General features: G+C 37.0%; 2 protein-coding genes and 1 non-coding gene across 4 annotated transcripts; 2 read left to right on the forward strand and 1 right to left on the reverse strand.

The window, feature by feature from the left end:
• Positions 1 to 74: 74 nt before the first annotated feature.
• Positions 75 to 7,346, reverse strand: LOC139782207 (uncharacterized). Of its 2 annotated transcripts, none has more exons than XM_071721187.1 (10): positions 7,206 to 7,346; positions 4,629 to 4,787; positions 3,950 to 4,114; positions 3,345 to 3,515; positions 3,105 to 3,213; positions 2,611 to 2,764; positions 2,268 to 2,394; positions 1,620 to 1,787; positions 1,149 to 1,460; positions 75 to 689 (listed from the first exon to the last, which is right to left on the reverse strand). In XM_071721187.1, the coding sequence occupies exons 2-10, from the start codon at positions 4,774 to 4,776 to the stop codon at positions 424 to 426; spliced, it is 1,620 nt and encodes a 539-aa protein (XP_071577288.1). In that variant the 5' UTR covers positions 4,777 to 4,787; positions 7,206 to 7,346; the 3' UTR covers positions 75 to 423. The 2 variants fall into 2 exon arrangements, with proteins under 2 accessions (XP_071577288.1, XP_071577282.1); XM_071721181.1 differs by lacking the exon at positions 7,206 to 7,346 and adding an exon at positions 5,309 to 5,752.
• On the forward strand, positions 6,472 to 6,543 carry Trnat-cgu (transfer RNA threonine (anticodon CGU)). The gene has a single exon. It is a non-coding gene; the product is annotated as a tRNA-Thr (tRNA).
• On the forward strand, positions 7,331 to 11,453 carry Parp1 (Poly-(ADP-ribose) polymerase). The gene is made up of 5 exons (XM_071721056.1): positions 7,331 to 7,466; positions 7,990 to 8,131; positions 8,216 to 8,745; positions 8,887 to 9,092; positions 9,212 to 11,453. Exons 1-5 carry the CDS (start codon positions 7,353 to 7,355, stop codon positions 11,166 to 11,168), a joined length of 2,949 nt encoding a protein of 982 aa, XP_071577157.1. The 5' UTR covers positions 7,331 to 7,352; the 3' UTR covers positions 11,169 to 11,453.
• Positions 11,454 to 12,060: the final 607 nt, after the last annotated feature.

The following is a 12,060-nucleotide window of genomic DNA, read 5'->3' on the forward strand; positions in this document are numbered from 1 at the left end:
ATTTTGTAAAATTATTCTTTTGTAGATACATTAGTATCTTAGCTTTTCAGAGATTCTTAATAATAATGCAATAATACCTTCGCAGTAATATTTATTATTCCTATTAGCACAAAAGTTAAGTTTTATCATAGCTTTTGTTTTCAAAATAGTCACAAAAATATATATAACTTCAATATTTCAAAAAAACATATACAGTTTCCTCGAGATAAGCAAAAATCGAAAATTTTGTATTGCCCATAAATGGAAAAGATAAAAAGATTGGGCGATAATAATCAATCAAAGTAAAGCTGCGATTGTGTTCCACTCGTAGAGTTTTCTACGTGGTTCTATTCGCTTAATCAATTTGTTAATTTGTATAACCGTTCAATCAAAGGCTGAATTTAATTTAACTCCATTTGAAGGAGGGATTTTAATAACGTAGGGCTACATTTCGTCGTTATCAGTAGGTCGGGCTAAATTAAAGTCAAGGATTTCATCCGATGTCAAGAAACGGACGTCGCTGTCCTCCGAGAGCGCCGATCCGCTCGCTCCTCTCTTATATGTCTTTCTCCTCCTGATAACGATAATCACGATCGCAAGCGCCACGAAGAGTACGGCCAAAGTTGCACCCACCGCGGCGACGATCTCCAATATTTCGATGCCTCTTCCTTGTTTTACCTTTTCCGGATTCAGCTCCACGTCGTGTAGATCTGTAAATTTTTCTCATCGTCAGTAACAGTAGCCAGTATAATCCTAGCAACAAAAATCTATTGTCGAACCGCCGACATTTTTCATTGTATTCTAAATCACCAAATTAATCAGATTTCAATATGATTCACACATAGTGTAGTGTGTGAGTAAACTTTTTTAAATAATTAAATTGGCTTGTCTCGAGACATGCTATTTGTGTTAAAAATTTGCATTTTTTCCTTCTTTAATTATCAGCCAATAATACTGTGCATAATTAAAAGAGAAGGGTCAATCGATACTTAGACACAGGTATAAAATGCATTATAAATCTATAACACAATTTCTCAAAGTTAGTAAGTCTATACTTGAACTTTTCAATTCACTTCGAGATCCTTTTCAAGGGATAGCCGAAACGTCCTATTGCGATTAAATATCAGATAATTTTTTAACTTTCTCTGTATATAATGAAACATATATACCAGATCGAGCCTGAAGTTCTATGTATTTCGTCGTCGAAGTTATCTTGGATACAAAAGGCGTCTCCTTCGTTTCCACCTGCTGTGTTGGCTTCGCAGACGTTGTTCTCCGCGACGGTTTTTTAGTTTGAGGCTTGACCGTTGTAGTCGTGGTCGTGGGTTTTTGCGGAGTCGTCGACGTCGTCGACGAGTTGAACATACCTGGATCGATATCATCCTTCGGATTTATAGGAAATCCTGTCAGAGTGGAATTCTTCATCGGTGCAATCGTAGCGTTACTCGGTGACCCCGTACTGTCGAGTATCGTGCTGTATCCTGCAATCATAATTAAGATTCTAATTGTAGAAATTTCGCAGAATTACCATAAGCTGGAATCTGGCGCTATCGTGATTTTGTAATCAACCGATCGATGGATCCCAGTACATCCTGTCGAAACATCTCATTGAGAATCCTGTTAAAATAATAAACAGTTACCTAGTATGCAGTATTCAGCGTAATCTGGGCAGCAAATAGAGCGTTCCGCACAATCGATCGTGCAAACGCACTTCTCCGGTCCAAATGGCGGGGCGGAAGTAACATTGCTTTCCGACGAAACGCATCTGTCCCGACAGGTTTGTTGCGCGTTAATTATTTCAACTTGATCTGGAACAGATTTTTTTAAATAGATGTGGGTATATTTGTTTAGTCTATTTTCCTCTATACATAAATTTTTTTTAGACAATATGATATTAATTTTTATACATAGAAATTAACTTCTATACATTAGATATTAATTTCTATGTATAGAGATTAATATATAGAAATTTTATACATAGAAAAAAATTAATATCTATAATATCAATAATATATATAAAAATTAACATCACACTACCAAAAAAATAAATATCTGCGAAATTTATTTTAATATTTTAACATCCACATTTTTATCTTGCGCAAGGTAAACGTTGAAATAAAATTGCAATATTTGGAGCCGACGTTTGGACAAATATTGCACATAAAATGAGGAAAATTTAATATATACGTTATTTTTCCAAAATTTCACTAAATAAATCTATATAACGCTTGCCATTATTCTACCACAAGACATATCTTGAATAAAAATTGATTTACATAAGAACTTACCATCATAGCCTACGGTTACGCTAGTAGACTCGTTTTTAACAACACATTCCTCGCCTTGTAAAATAGCGACATCGTCTATCGCGATATCGCTCACGTAACTAGCACCTCGCACTCCTTCTACAATAATCTATAAACAAATATTCCAAAATTTTGTTTTAATTCGAGATCAACTGAAATTATAATTATCTATTAACAATTAAGACAATCGAATTTGAACATGCAAAATATACCTTTGGCAGGAATTTTTTATTTCTTATAACATATTTTAATAACAATGTTTCAATGATCAAAAACCCAACTTAATTATTTGAAAAACAATTAAGGTTTGAGATCACACACGTACCTGAAAGCTGACATTAGCTTTCGGTAGATCGGATATGCCGTGGAACCACTGATTTCCTTGATTTCCACTTTTGGTGAATATCAATAGGGACGTGCTGTTCTCTTGCTTGAAATATATATTCAATGAGCCGATCGTGGCACCATACATATGATACCTATTGAAACAATTCATAAAATATATGTAAGCTTTATATGAAATCGTATACATTATATGTTATATTTTCATTTTAATATGACATAAGTTCAATGTTGGAATTTTCACAACAGACATGTCGCACATTTCTCTCTTTATACATTTTACTTCATTTTATTTCATCTGATTTAATTTTAGTAAATTTATGAATAAATATCGTTAAGCTTATATAGAAATGCTTCAAAAAAATATTTTGCCTACGTTTTAAAAAACGTAACTTATAAAATAAGATGATAAATTAAAGCTATACAAAAATTTATAAAAATTGAAGCAATGTTATATTTTTACATTACATTACTTACCAGAATGAGAAACATCCCGATTCGGTCAATGAGGAATTGTATAGAGGAGATATGATTCTGGCCGTATCGTTCACCAATCGTCCGGATGCCTCAATATAAAGATAATGCCCTGAAATCAGTGAGTGAGCGAGTAGTGAGTGCGTCACAATTATTCGAAAACAAACACAGCCTCTTTCCTTTCCTCGCTAATCTAACATTCCAGTGAAGCGTTTAAAAAAGAGTTACACGGAAAATACGTACCGTCATTTCCAGCTCCTAGCGTATGGTCATGCGTCGGACCAGTACCGATGTGTAAGCTCGGTGTCTCGAAGTTATGGCGTTTCCAATCGAAATCGTGCTGCGGATCTTGTTGCCACCAGCAAAGATCCGGGCTTTCAAAGTCGCATTTTGTCGGCGCGGATGCACTCGCGTCTTACCATAGATTATCACAAAAGACGTTGCATTAACACGAATAAAACTTGTGGCGTTGTCATGCGAAGAAGAAAAAAAGTTGAAGTTGAAATAAAAATAAAATTAATAAAATAAAATTTTTAATTAAAGGTGGAGCAGGGAAAGGAAAAGGCTGAAAAGGGAGAAAAAGAAAAAAATCAGTTATGTATAAGTTATGCAGTTATGTAAGAATAAATATATTGCATAAATATATAGAATAAATAATATATTGCAAATTGAGCAAGCGTGACCTGCTTTACTTATCAGTAGCAAGAAGTAAGTAATTATATTTTTTTGCGCTGCTAAAAACAATTTTTGTCACAAAATATATGTAACTTGATTGCAGAATCCAGTGCAATTGTTAAGCGAGCGAAGCAGTAATAACGAAATAAAATTAGTTCTCTATTGTGGAGTACTTCGACAATAAGGAATCGTTCCATTCCATTGGCGTCCGTCGCAATAAATTTCAGCGCTGCCGATCAGGGAGTAACCGGGTTCGCAAAAGAACATTAGTATTGCACCATTAAATTTCTGTGCCATAATCAGGTGATCCGGCGCAGGCGTTGAGGGGCATCCCGTGTCTAGCAATAAGTGTCAAAAAGATAAATCAAATCTATAATATGCATGTTATCCTATTTAAAAGTTTACAAATGTCGCACTTAAAATATTCGCTCTATTGTCCCATCGATAATTCCTTCCCGCATTAACTCCGAGATTAAAATCTGATTAAAGTATTGACAGCGCGAGCCATTTTGTACTTTTCCATTATCGCACGTTGCTTTACGTGCACGCATTTTATTTTAACATATTCTGAAATATTTAGCACCATTTCGTAGCTTTGCGCGCGAACAATCGAAAACGAAACAAAGAGAATACATTTGTAAGACTTCGCTTCTTCCTCGAAGTTATAAATTTTAATTGCCAGATATTTTGTTAAGAGAACTCGCTGTTCTCTTGCGTCTCTAAATATTAAATTACTGGAGATTAAATTATCCGAGGGAAAATAATATGAAGATATATGCCGTCGCGTTTACATAAGGCAACATTTTCTGATTAACAATTTTCCCAACTGTTCTCACATTAAATTTTACTTACTCACACACACGGGAACAGGTGTGTCCCACTGACCACGTACGCACGTGGAATATTTGTTGCCCACAAGAGTGAATCCGTCCAAACAATTAAATCTCACGATTCTACCTCGACCCCGAATGCGAATTCTTCCGTTATTCAGTCGCATCATGGGACATCGGCCTGAAAGGGAATGATCACTATTACGAAATGCCATTAAAAGCGCATCAATTTATGAAAACTAAATCGATTCCATTCAGGTCCATGTCCATAGAAATAATTGCAAGTGGAATAGATTTATTTATAAAACTAATATAGCGCCTTTTAATCTAACGAGATTAATAATAATAAAATAAATTAAAGTAAAATCAAATCAAATAAACGTGTTATGACAATAGGATAAGTTTATAATATTGTCAATCAATTGTAATAAAATTGTTATCAATTTTTCATTTGTTTTTAAATTGACGTTTTCCCGAATTTGTCCCACGAGTAAAAGCGATGGCATTTAAATCTCGAGCGCGCGCGCGTAACAATAGTTTTCCGCGATAAAGTAAATTTCTCTGGCAGAATCCGTGACCATCGCGAAGAAGTAACTCGATATTGGTTTTACAGAAAAGTATCACGCTGATTGCACGTCGCGGTTTCAACGTCATTCGAATTTCAATCTTTTTTTTTTGTCGAAAAATTGTATTTCTGCTTACTCGACACCACCATCGGCCAAGAGCGAACAATGCACTGGCCGAAGAAAACGAATAGCAGCAATATCATCGAAGAGCACTTCATCTTCACGCAAGTATGTAAGACGCATATGCATGTACGTAACTCGCGGGCAAACGAGTTAACGGAAGAATCCACGGGGGGTTTTCGATATTCCCCGAGACAATTCGAAAGATCTTATTTCCGTTTTATTTCAAGAGCAAACACCGCGGGGCCGCGTCCTTACGTCCGGAACAATAACACGGAGTTCACGCGGTTTTTTTAAATACTTCCGGCTTCGCGCTACCGCTTCACACGATAATCACAATACGCGATCTCGCTACGCGAGGGGAGGATTCCGACGAAAGAAGAAAATTGCTTGAGTTTGCGCCATTAAGCGCGGCGAGGACGTAAATGGAGTCGGCCCGATTCATCCTTCCATCTGGAACTTGCACTTCGTCGTAGGGCGGGAACACGGTTTCCGCCTCGCGAGCGATAGCTTTTTTATCGTCTTCCGGTGCTTTATCTTTGTCGCGCGTTGTCCAGGCCTTGAGGAAAATCCCTGGAGATTGCATTTCGCGCGAAACATGTCCGGCGCTAAACTCGATAATCTTGATTCGGAAACTTTTAGATTCGGGCTATCTGAAATCTACGTGCAGATTTATCGCTCGGAATCGTGATCTAGAAGCTCCCGGAAAGACTCGCGAACTTCACGGAGCCCGGATCCATCACGGTTCATTGAAGAAATATCATCTTCCATTTGTTCCATGATAATTCTTTCCGCCTTAAATCAACTTTTAAATTTCCATTTAACGATGCGAGCTCTTTCATTTTTATCTCTATACACTACGCCTAGTAATTTTACGAAACATACTCTTTAATAACAAAATTTAATTGTTGCTAATCTTCTGTTATAACCGCTAAATACTAATTTAGTTTTCATCATAGAGATATACAAAGAAAAAGTAAAAAAAATTAGATATAAAAAAATTATTCGTTTTTGGTATGGCACGATTGATGGATATACAAACAGATGCGTCGAAGAGGTATTTAAAATTCAATTTCGCATCCTTATGTAAAATTATTTTTGTAGAAGTTATTTTTATTACAATTCTTGTTATTCGATCAAGAAACGGTTTATGGCTTTCTAAGCGGACACTAATCTGAAGCCTCTTTAGCTCAGTGGTAGAGCACTGGTCTCGTAAACCAGGGGTCGTGAGTTCAAACCTCACAGGAGGCATTTTTTTTTTTTACATCTCGTATATATCGTAAGTATTTTATCTTTCATTATTTAAAAAAAATGCTAAATCCTCAACGTACGCCATTAATTTTATACCATCTATTTTTCAATAGATTACAATCAAAAACATTATTTCAAATTTTATATATTTTTGTGTATGCGTGTACACGCATCTCTTTCTCCGTTAAAATAACAAATTTTATTTTCTTTTAATGTTAAATTTTCATAAATATTAATTAAAATTTAAGAAAAGTTTTTAATTTGTAATTTAATTTAATTTAATTTTAATTAACGTAATTTTAATTAACGCAATTCTTAATTAAATTCCAAAAAGTTCCTAAAATTTTTAAAGATCTTTTAAAATAAATTAATTACAATTTAAAAAGACTTGAAACTTTCATGCATTGCGAATTCTTAAAACTCATTGATATCTATTTCATATTTATAAATAAAGGATTAAATGTACAAGAGATAAAAAATGAGTAGCAGCCAATAGATAAGATTAGAATTCGTCGAAACACAAAATTTTCGTTTCGATTTTTGCAGTTCTAATTATCGGTCACGATGCACGAATATCTAGACACGACGCGGCCGACCGGAAACGCCGAGTGATCCCGGAAGTGACGTGCGTCGATGAGCGTGCGTTCAAAACCGGCCGTTACCTATATTTTCGAACGTGACCGGTGTCAGCGCCACATGTTAACATTGTCAACCGGCATTGTCTGTCTTGCGCGCGCGAGAAGCCGCTTCGTTTCCCATTTGTTCCCATTGTTTTGACGGCGATCCGAGGTGACGGGCGTTTCGGCGAGATGAACGACGATCTGCCGTATCTGGTGGAGTACGCGAAGAGCGACCGATCCAAGTGTCAATTATGCAAACAGTCCATCTGCAAGGCTAGCCTGAGGCTCGCCGCCATCGTTCAGGTACGACGTCGAATTTTGCGACGGAGAAGCCGCGTTGTATCCGAAATATTTATCCTCGCGACTGACGGCGAGCTATACAGTTCACGATACGAGGACGCGATTGCACGCGGGCCGATGTCATCGGCGTTATCATCGAACTATCGATCCTGGGTCATGATAACGCGCGCGATGGTGTCGGTCCGGATAACTGCGTCATCTGCGCGATGCTATCGCTATCACAACACACGTTGAATTATTCAAACATTTGCATGCAGTTGCTTTCTCTCTGCAATTGTTTCCTTATTCGGCTCAGGTTATAAAAAAACATATAAACATGTTTCCCGTTATGTTACCTGGAAAGCTTAATAAAATGTTCCTTTCCTTACAATGCAACATTCATGTATTTTCGTTCTTTATTACTCGTTTTAGACAACAATCTAAATAAATGTACTTATAATTATACAAGTCACGCTTTGTATCAAGAGATATTTCGACTTTTTAAACTGTACCTCCAAAATATTAGAAATATTGTTTATATTTTTAGAGCCCCGTTCATGATGGGAAGATACCCAAATGGTATCACACCAACTGCTTCTTCTTAAAACAAAGACCAAAGTCTACCAGTGACATAGCTTGTTTCGATGAGATTCGCAACGGAGACCAAGATACTATTCGGAAGAACCTCGGTTTGTATGCGACTTGAGCAGAAACTGTAATTTTAATTAATTTATTTTGTTACCTCAGCTACTTCTTATATTTTTTATACGCAGAGAAATCTCTTAACGCGCCTCCTGCAGCAAAGGGGAGGAAAAGGACAAAAGGTGCTGGCGGTTCTGGAGACTTCAGAGTTGAATATGCCAAGTCTAGTAAATCCACCTGTAGAGGATGCGAGGAAAAGATAATAAAGGGCGAAACGAGAATATCAAAGAAGGATTATGAGACCGAGGAAGCTAGGAGGTTTGGCGGTTTGGACAGATGGCATCACGTGGAGTGCTTTGTAAAATTAAGAGCGGAAATGGGATATTGTGGGAGGGGAGACGAGCTTCCAGGTGCCAAAGAACTCTCGAAGGAAGATCGTGAAAGTCTCAAGGCTGCACTGCCCAAAATGACTGCGGGCGACATACCACCGCCTTCTAAAAAGATTAAGGACGAGCCAGAAGACGCGGAGGAGGAAAAGTTGATGAAAAAGCAAAATGAAAAACTATACGCTATAAAGGATCAAATATCAACACTTTCTAAAAAAGACATGATTGCGATATTGGAACTAAATGATCAGGAGATTCCAACTGGGGAATCAAACGTAAGTGCTTTATTATATATATATGTATATATTTGTATCGTGACATCTAATAAATATTTTTCTTCAAATTGTGTATCATAAATCTGTTTATTATATGACAGGCAGATTTATTACATCACTTTATTCGGATTTTATTTCTAGATCCTAAGTCTTTTATCTGATATACTGTATTTTGGAGCTCTACAACACTGTCCAAAATGTGGAGGACAATTCATATACAACTCTGGTTTGGGTTATAAATGCACTGGTAATGCAACAGAATGGACTAAATGCGAATATGTTACGCAAGATCCGAAAAGAAGAAAGTGCGAAATACCAAGTGATTTGAAGGATGATTTCCCAGTTAGGTAAGTTCTCTCGTTAGACAATGTGAAACTTAAACGAATTAATTCTACACATTTCTTTGTTTCAACATTGATAAATACGATATAAATATGATTTATTAATACTCGTCATTTGTTCTTAGGTCATACAAGTCTAAGGTACAAAAACGAGTGTTTAAACTAACAGTGCCGTCATCGTCGAGTTCTATTAAGAAGGAGGGAGATGAAACAGATGGTCCGAAAGTACAAGGAAAACCACGTCCTTTGAAGAACATGCAGTTTGTTATAATAGGTCGTACACAGAAAGATAAAGAGGAATTGAAAAAAGAAATTCAATTATTAGGTGGTACTGTTGTAACAAAAATCCATCGAGAATTGGCCGCTGCAATTTCGAATGAAAATGAAGTGAAAAAGATGACTAAAAGAATGGAGGATGTTAAATCGCACGACATTCAAGTAATAACGGAAGATTTTATAGAAGAAGCGAAAGAGTACACAGATGCTCCCATCATGCTCCTAAAAAAGAAAACCATTTCTAGCTGGGGTGGCGACATTGCTGCTAGACTTGGTAACGTCATCGCAAAATCTACTGCCTCCAAGAGTAAGAGCAGGTTTGAGAAGTCGAGTTCTGGTAAAGTGAAGGTAAAGGTAAAAGGCGGTGGAGCTGTTGATCCCGATAGCGGTTTAGAAAATTATGCCCACGTTTATCAAAGGGGCAAAGACAAATACACCGTGACGTTGGGTCTAACGGACATCCAGTCGAAGAAAAACAGTTACTACAAGTTGCAAATTCTGAAACACGACAATCAAGAGAGGTATCACTTGTTTAGAAGTTGGGGCCGGATCGGCACCACAATTGGCGGTAACAAGTTGGAGGGAATGTCTTTGGAAGAGTGTATAGAACAGTTTGAATCGTTGTACGAGGAAAAGACGGGCAATCAGTGGGAGAATAGAGAGAATTTTGTTAAGATCGCGAAATTTATGTATCCGATTGACATAGATCATGGAGATCAGGAGGTTGCTTCTCTAGATTCGGACATCAAGAGCAACTTGCAGAAACCGATTCAGGATCTGATGCGTCTTATTTTCGACGTAGCCGAGATGAAGAAAGTTCTCCTGGAGTTCGAGATAGACATGGACAAGATGCCGCTCGGGAAATTGTCCAAGAAACAAATTGAGAAAGCTTATGCCGTTCTAACGGAATTGCAAGAGATACTGAAGAAGGCTAACATAGACCGCACTGTATTGATCGATGCTTCCAACAGATTCTATACACTGATACCGCACAACTTTGGGATTTCCGGACCGAAAATTCTCGAAACGTCGGAAGAGATTCAGAGTAAATGCGACATGCTGGATGCGCTGCTCGAGATGGAGATCGCGTACAACCTTTTGTGTGACAAGACCGATGAGAAGGAGAATCCGCTCGACGGTCATTACAAGCAGTTGAAGACGGACATCGACGTGTTGGACAAGACCAGCGAAGAGTTCAAGATGATCGAGAAATACGTCCAGAATACTCACGCGGCTACTCATACGCAGTACGCTCTCGAGATCGAGGATGTGTTCGTCGTCAAGAGACAGGGCGAAGAACAAAGATTCAAGCCCTTCAAGAAATTGCCCAACAGAAAGCTGCTCTGGCACGGATCCAGAACTACGAATTACGCGGGAATACTGTCTCAGGGTTTGCGTATCGCGCCGCCGGAAGCGCCCGTTACCGGTTACATGTTCGGCAAGGGTATATATTTCGCCGACATGGTGTCGAAGTCCGCGAATTACTGCTGTACCCACAGCAACAGTCCAACCGGTTTGTTGCTGCTTTGCGAGGTCGCCCTGGGTAATATGTACGAGAAGTATCATGCGGACTACATCGAGAAGCTACCGAAAGGGAAGCACTCGACGCTCGGTCGTGGTCAGACGCAACCCGATCCGAAAACCGTCTACAAAACCGAGGATGGCGTTGAAGTGCCCTATGGAAAGGGAATACCTGCCAATATTAACAAAAATTCGTCATTGTTATACAATGAATACATCGTATATGATGTGGCTCAGGTAAAAGTACGTTATATGGTAAGGATGAATTTCAAATACAAATATTAAGATACGTAACACGAAGGTTCAGGTTTAAGGTACAGTTAAGATTTTTAATTTTGTGAGATACAAATTTCATTTACTATTATTAATTAAAGATGTTACTACATAAATTCCAGTGAAGATTTCGCTAGTGTTACAAATATTAAACTTCATGGAACTGTTTTACTTTCAATGATAATCTTTTGAATTATACGTGTTTTGTTGTGTATGCAATTTGTTTCACGAGCACCAAATAGTGTTTGCTACCTCGAATATTGATTGTAAGATCATATAATAAATATTTTCACAAAATCAAGCGTTTCTTTATTGTTCTTTACATTAACCTGGAGATAATCACGTTATTATCTTGCATGAATGATCACCTGGAATGTTTTTTACCTCACTTAGAAGTCACTGTTAATAATTTATACATATATTGAACATTGTTGACTGTTCTATTTATTAGTACTAAATCATTGTGTATATGTATAGATCTGTTCAATTTATTTAAAAAAATATATATATTAAGGGATTCTCGATCAATAAAGGAATCTGCTGTGACTGAGCTCATTTTCTCGCTGCTAGGAGCTGTAAAAATCACCCCAGAATTAAACGCATCTTTCCTTATGTCATTCTTCGCATTGATGGTTATCAAGTTGTCAAATAAATCCTAAACAATTCGATAAGATTTAACAATAACTATAAAAGGTAATTTGGAGGATAATTATTTTTACAATAAATATATGTAACAATAAATTGTTTATGCTGTCCATTTTGTCTCGTAAAATATCAACTAACAACCGATATTTCCTAATAAATAAAATCATGATTTTTTTTATTTTGTATGTAAAAATATCAACATAAAGCTATCGAATAGATCGATAGTTTCAATTATTTGATTGCTATCTCGAAAGCTTCA

This window comes from Temnothorax nylanderi, unplaced genomic scaffold (assembly GCF_030848795.1).
Source record: "Temnothorax nylanderi isolate EJ_2023f unplaced genomic scaffold, tnyl_v1.0 TNYL_tig0007_pilon, whole genome shotgun sequence".
Taxonomy (NCBI): Eukaryota; Metazoa; Arthropoda; class Insecta; order Hymenoptera; family Formicidae; genus Temnothorax; species Temnothorax nylanderi.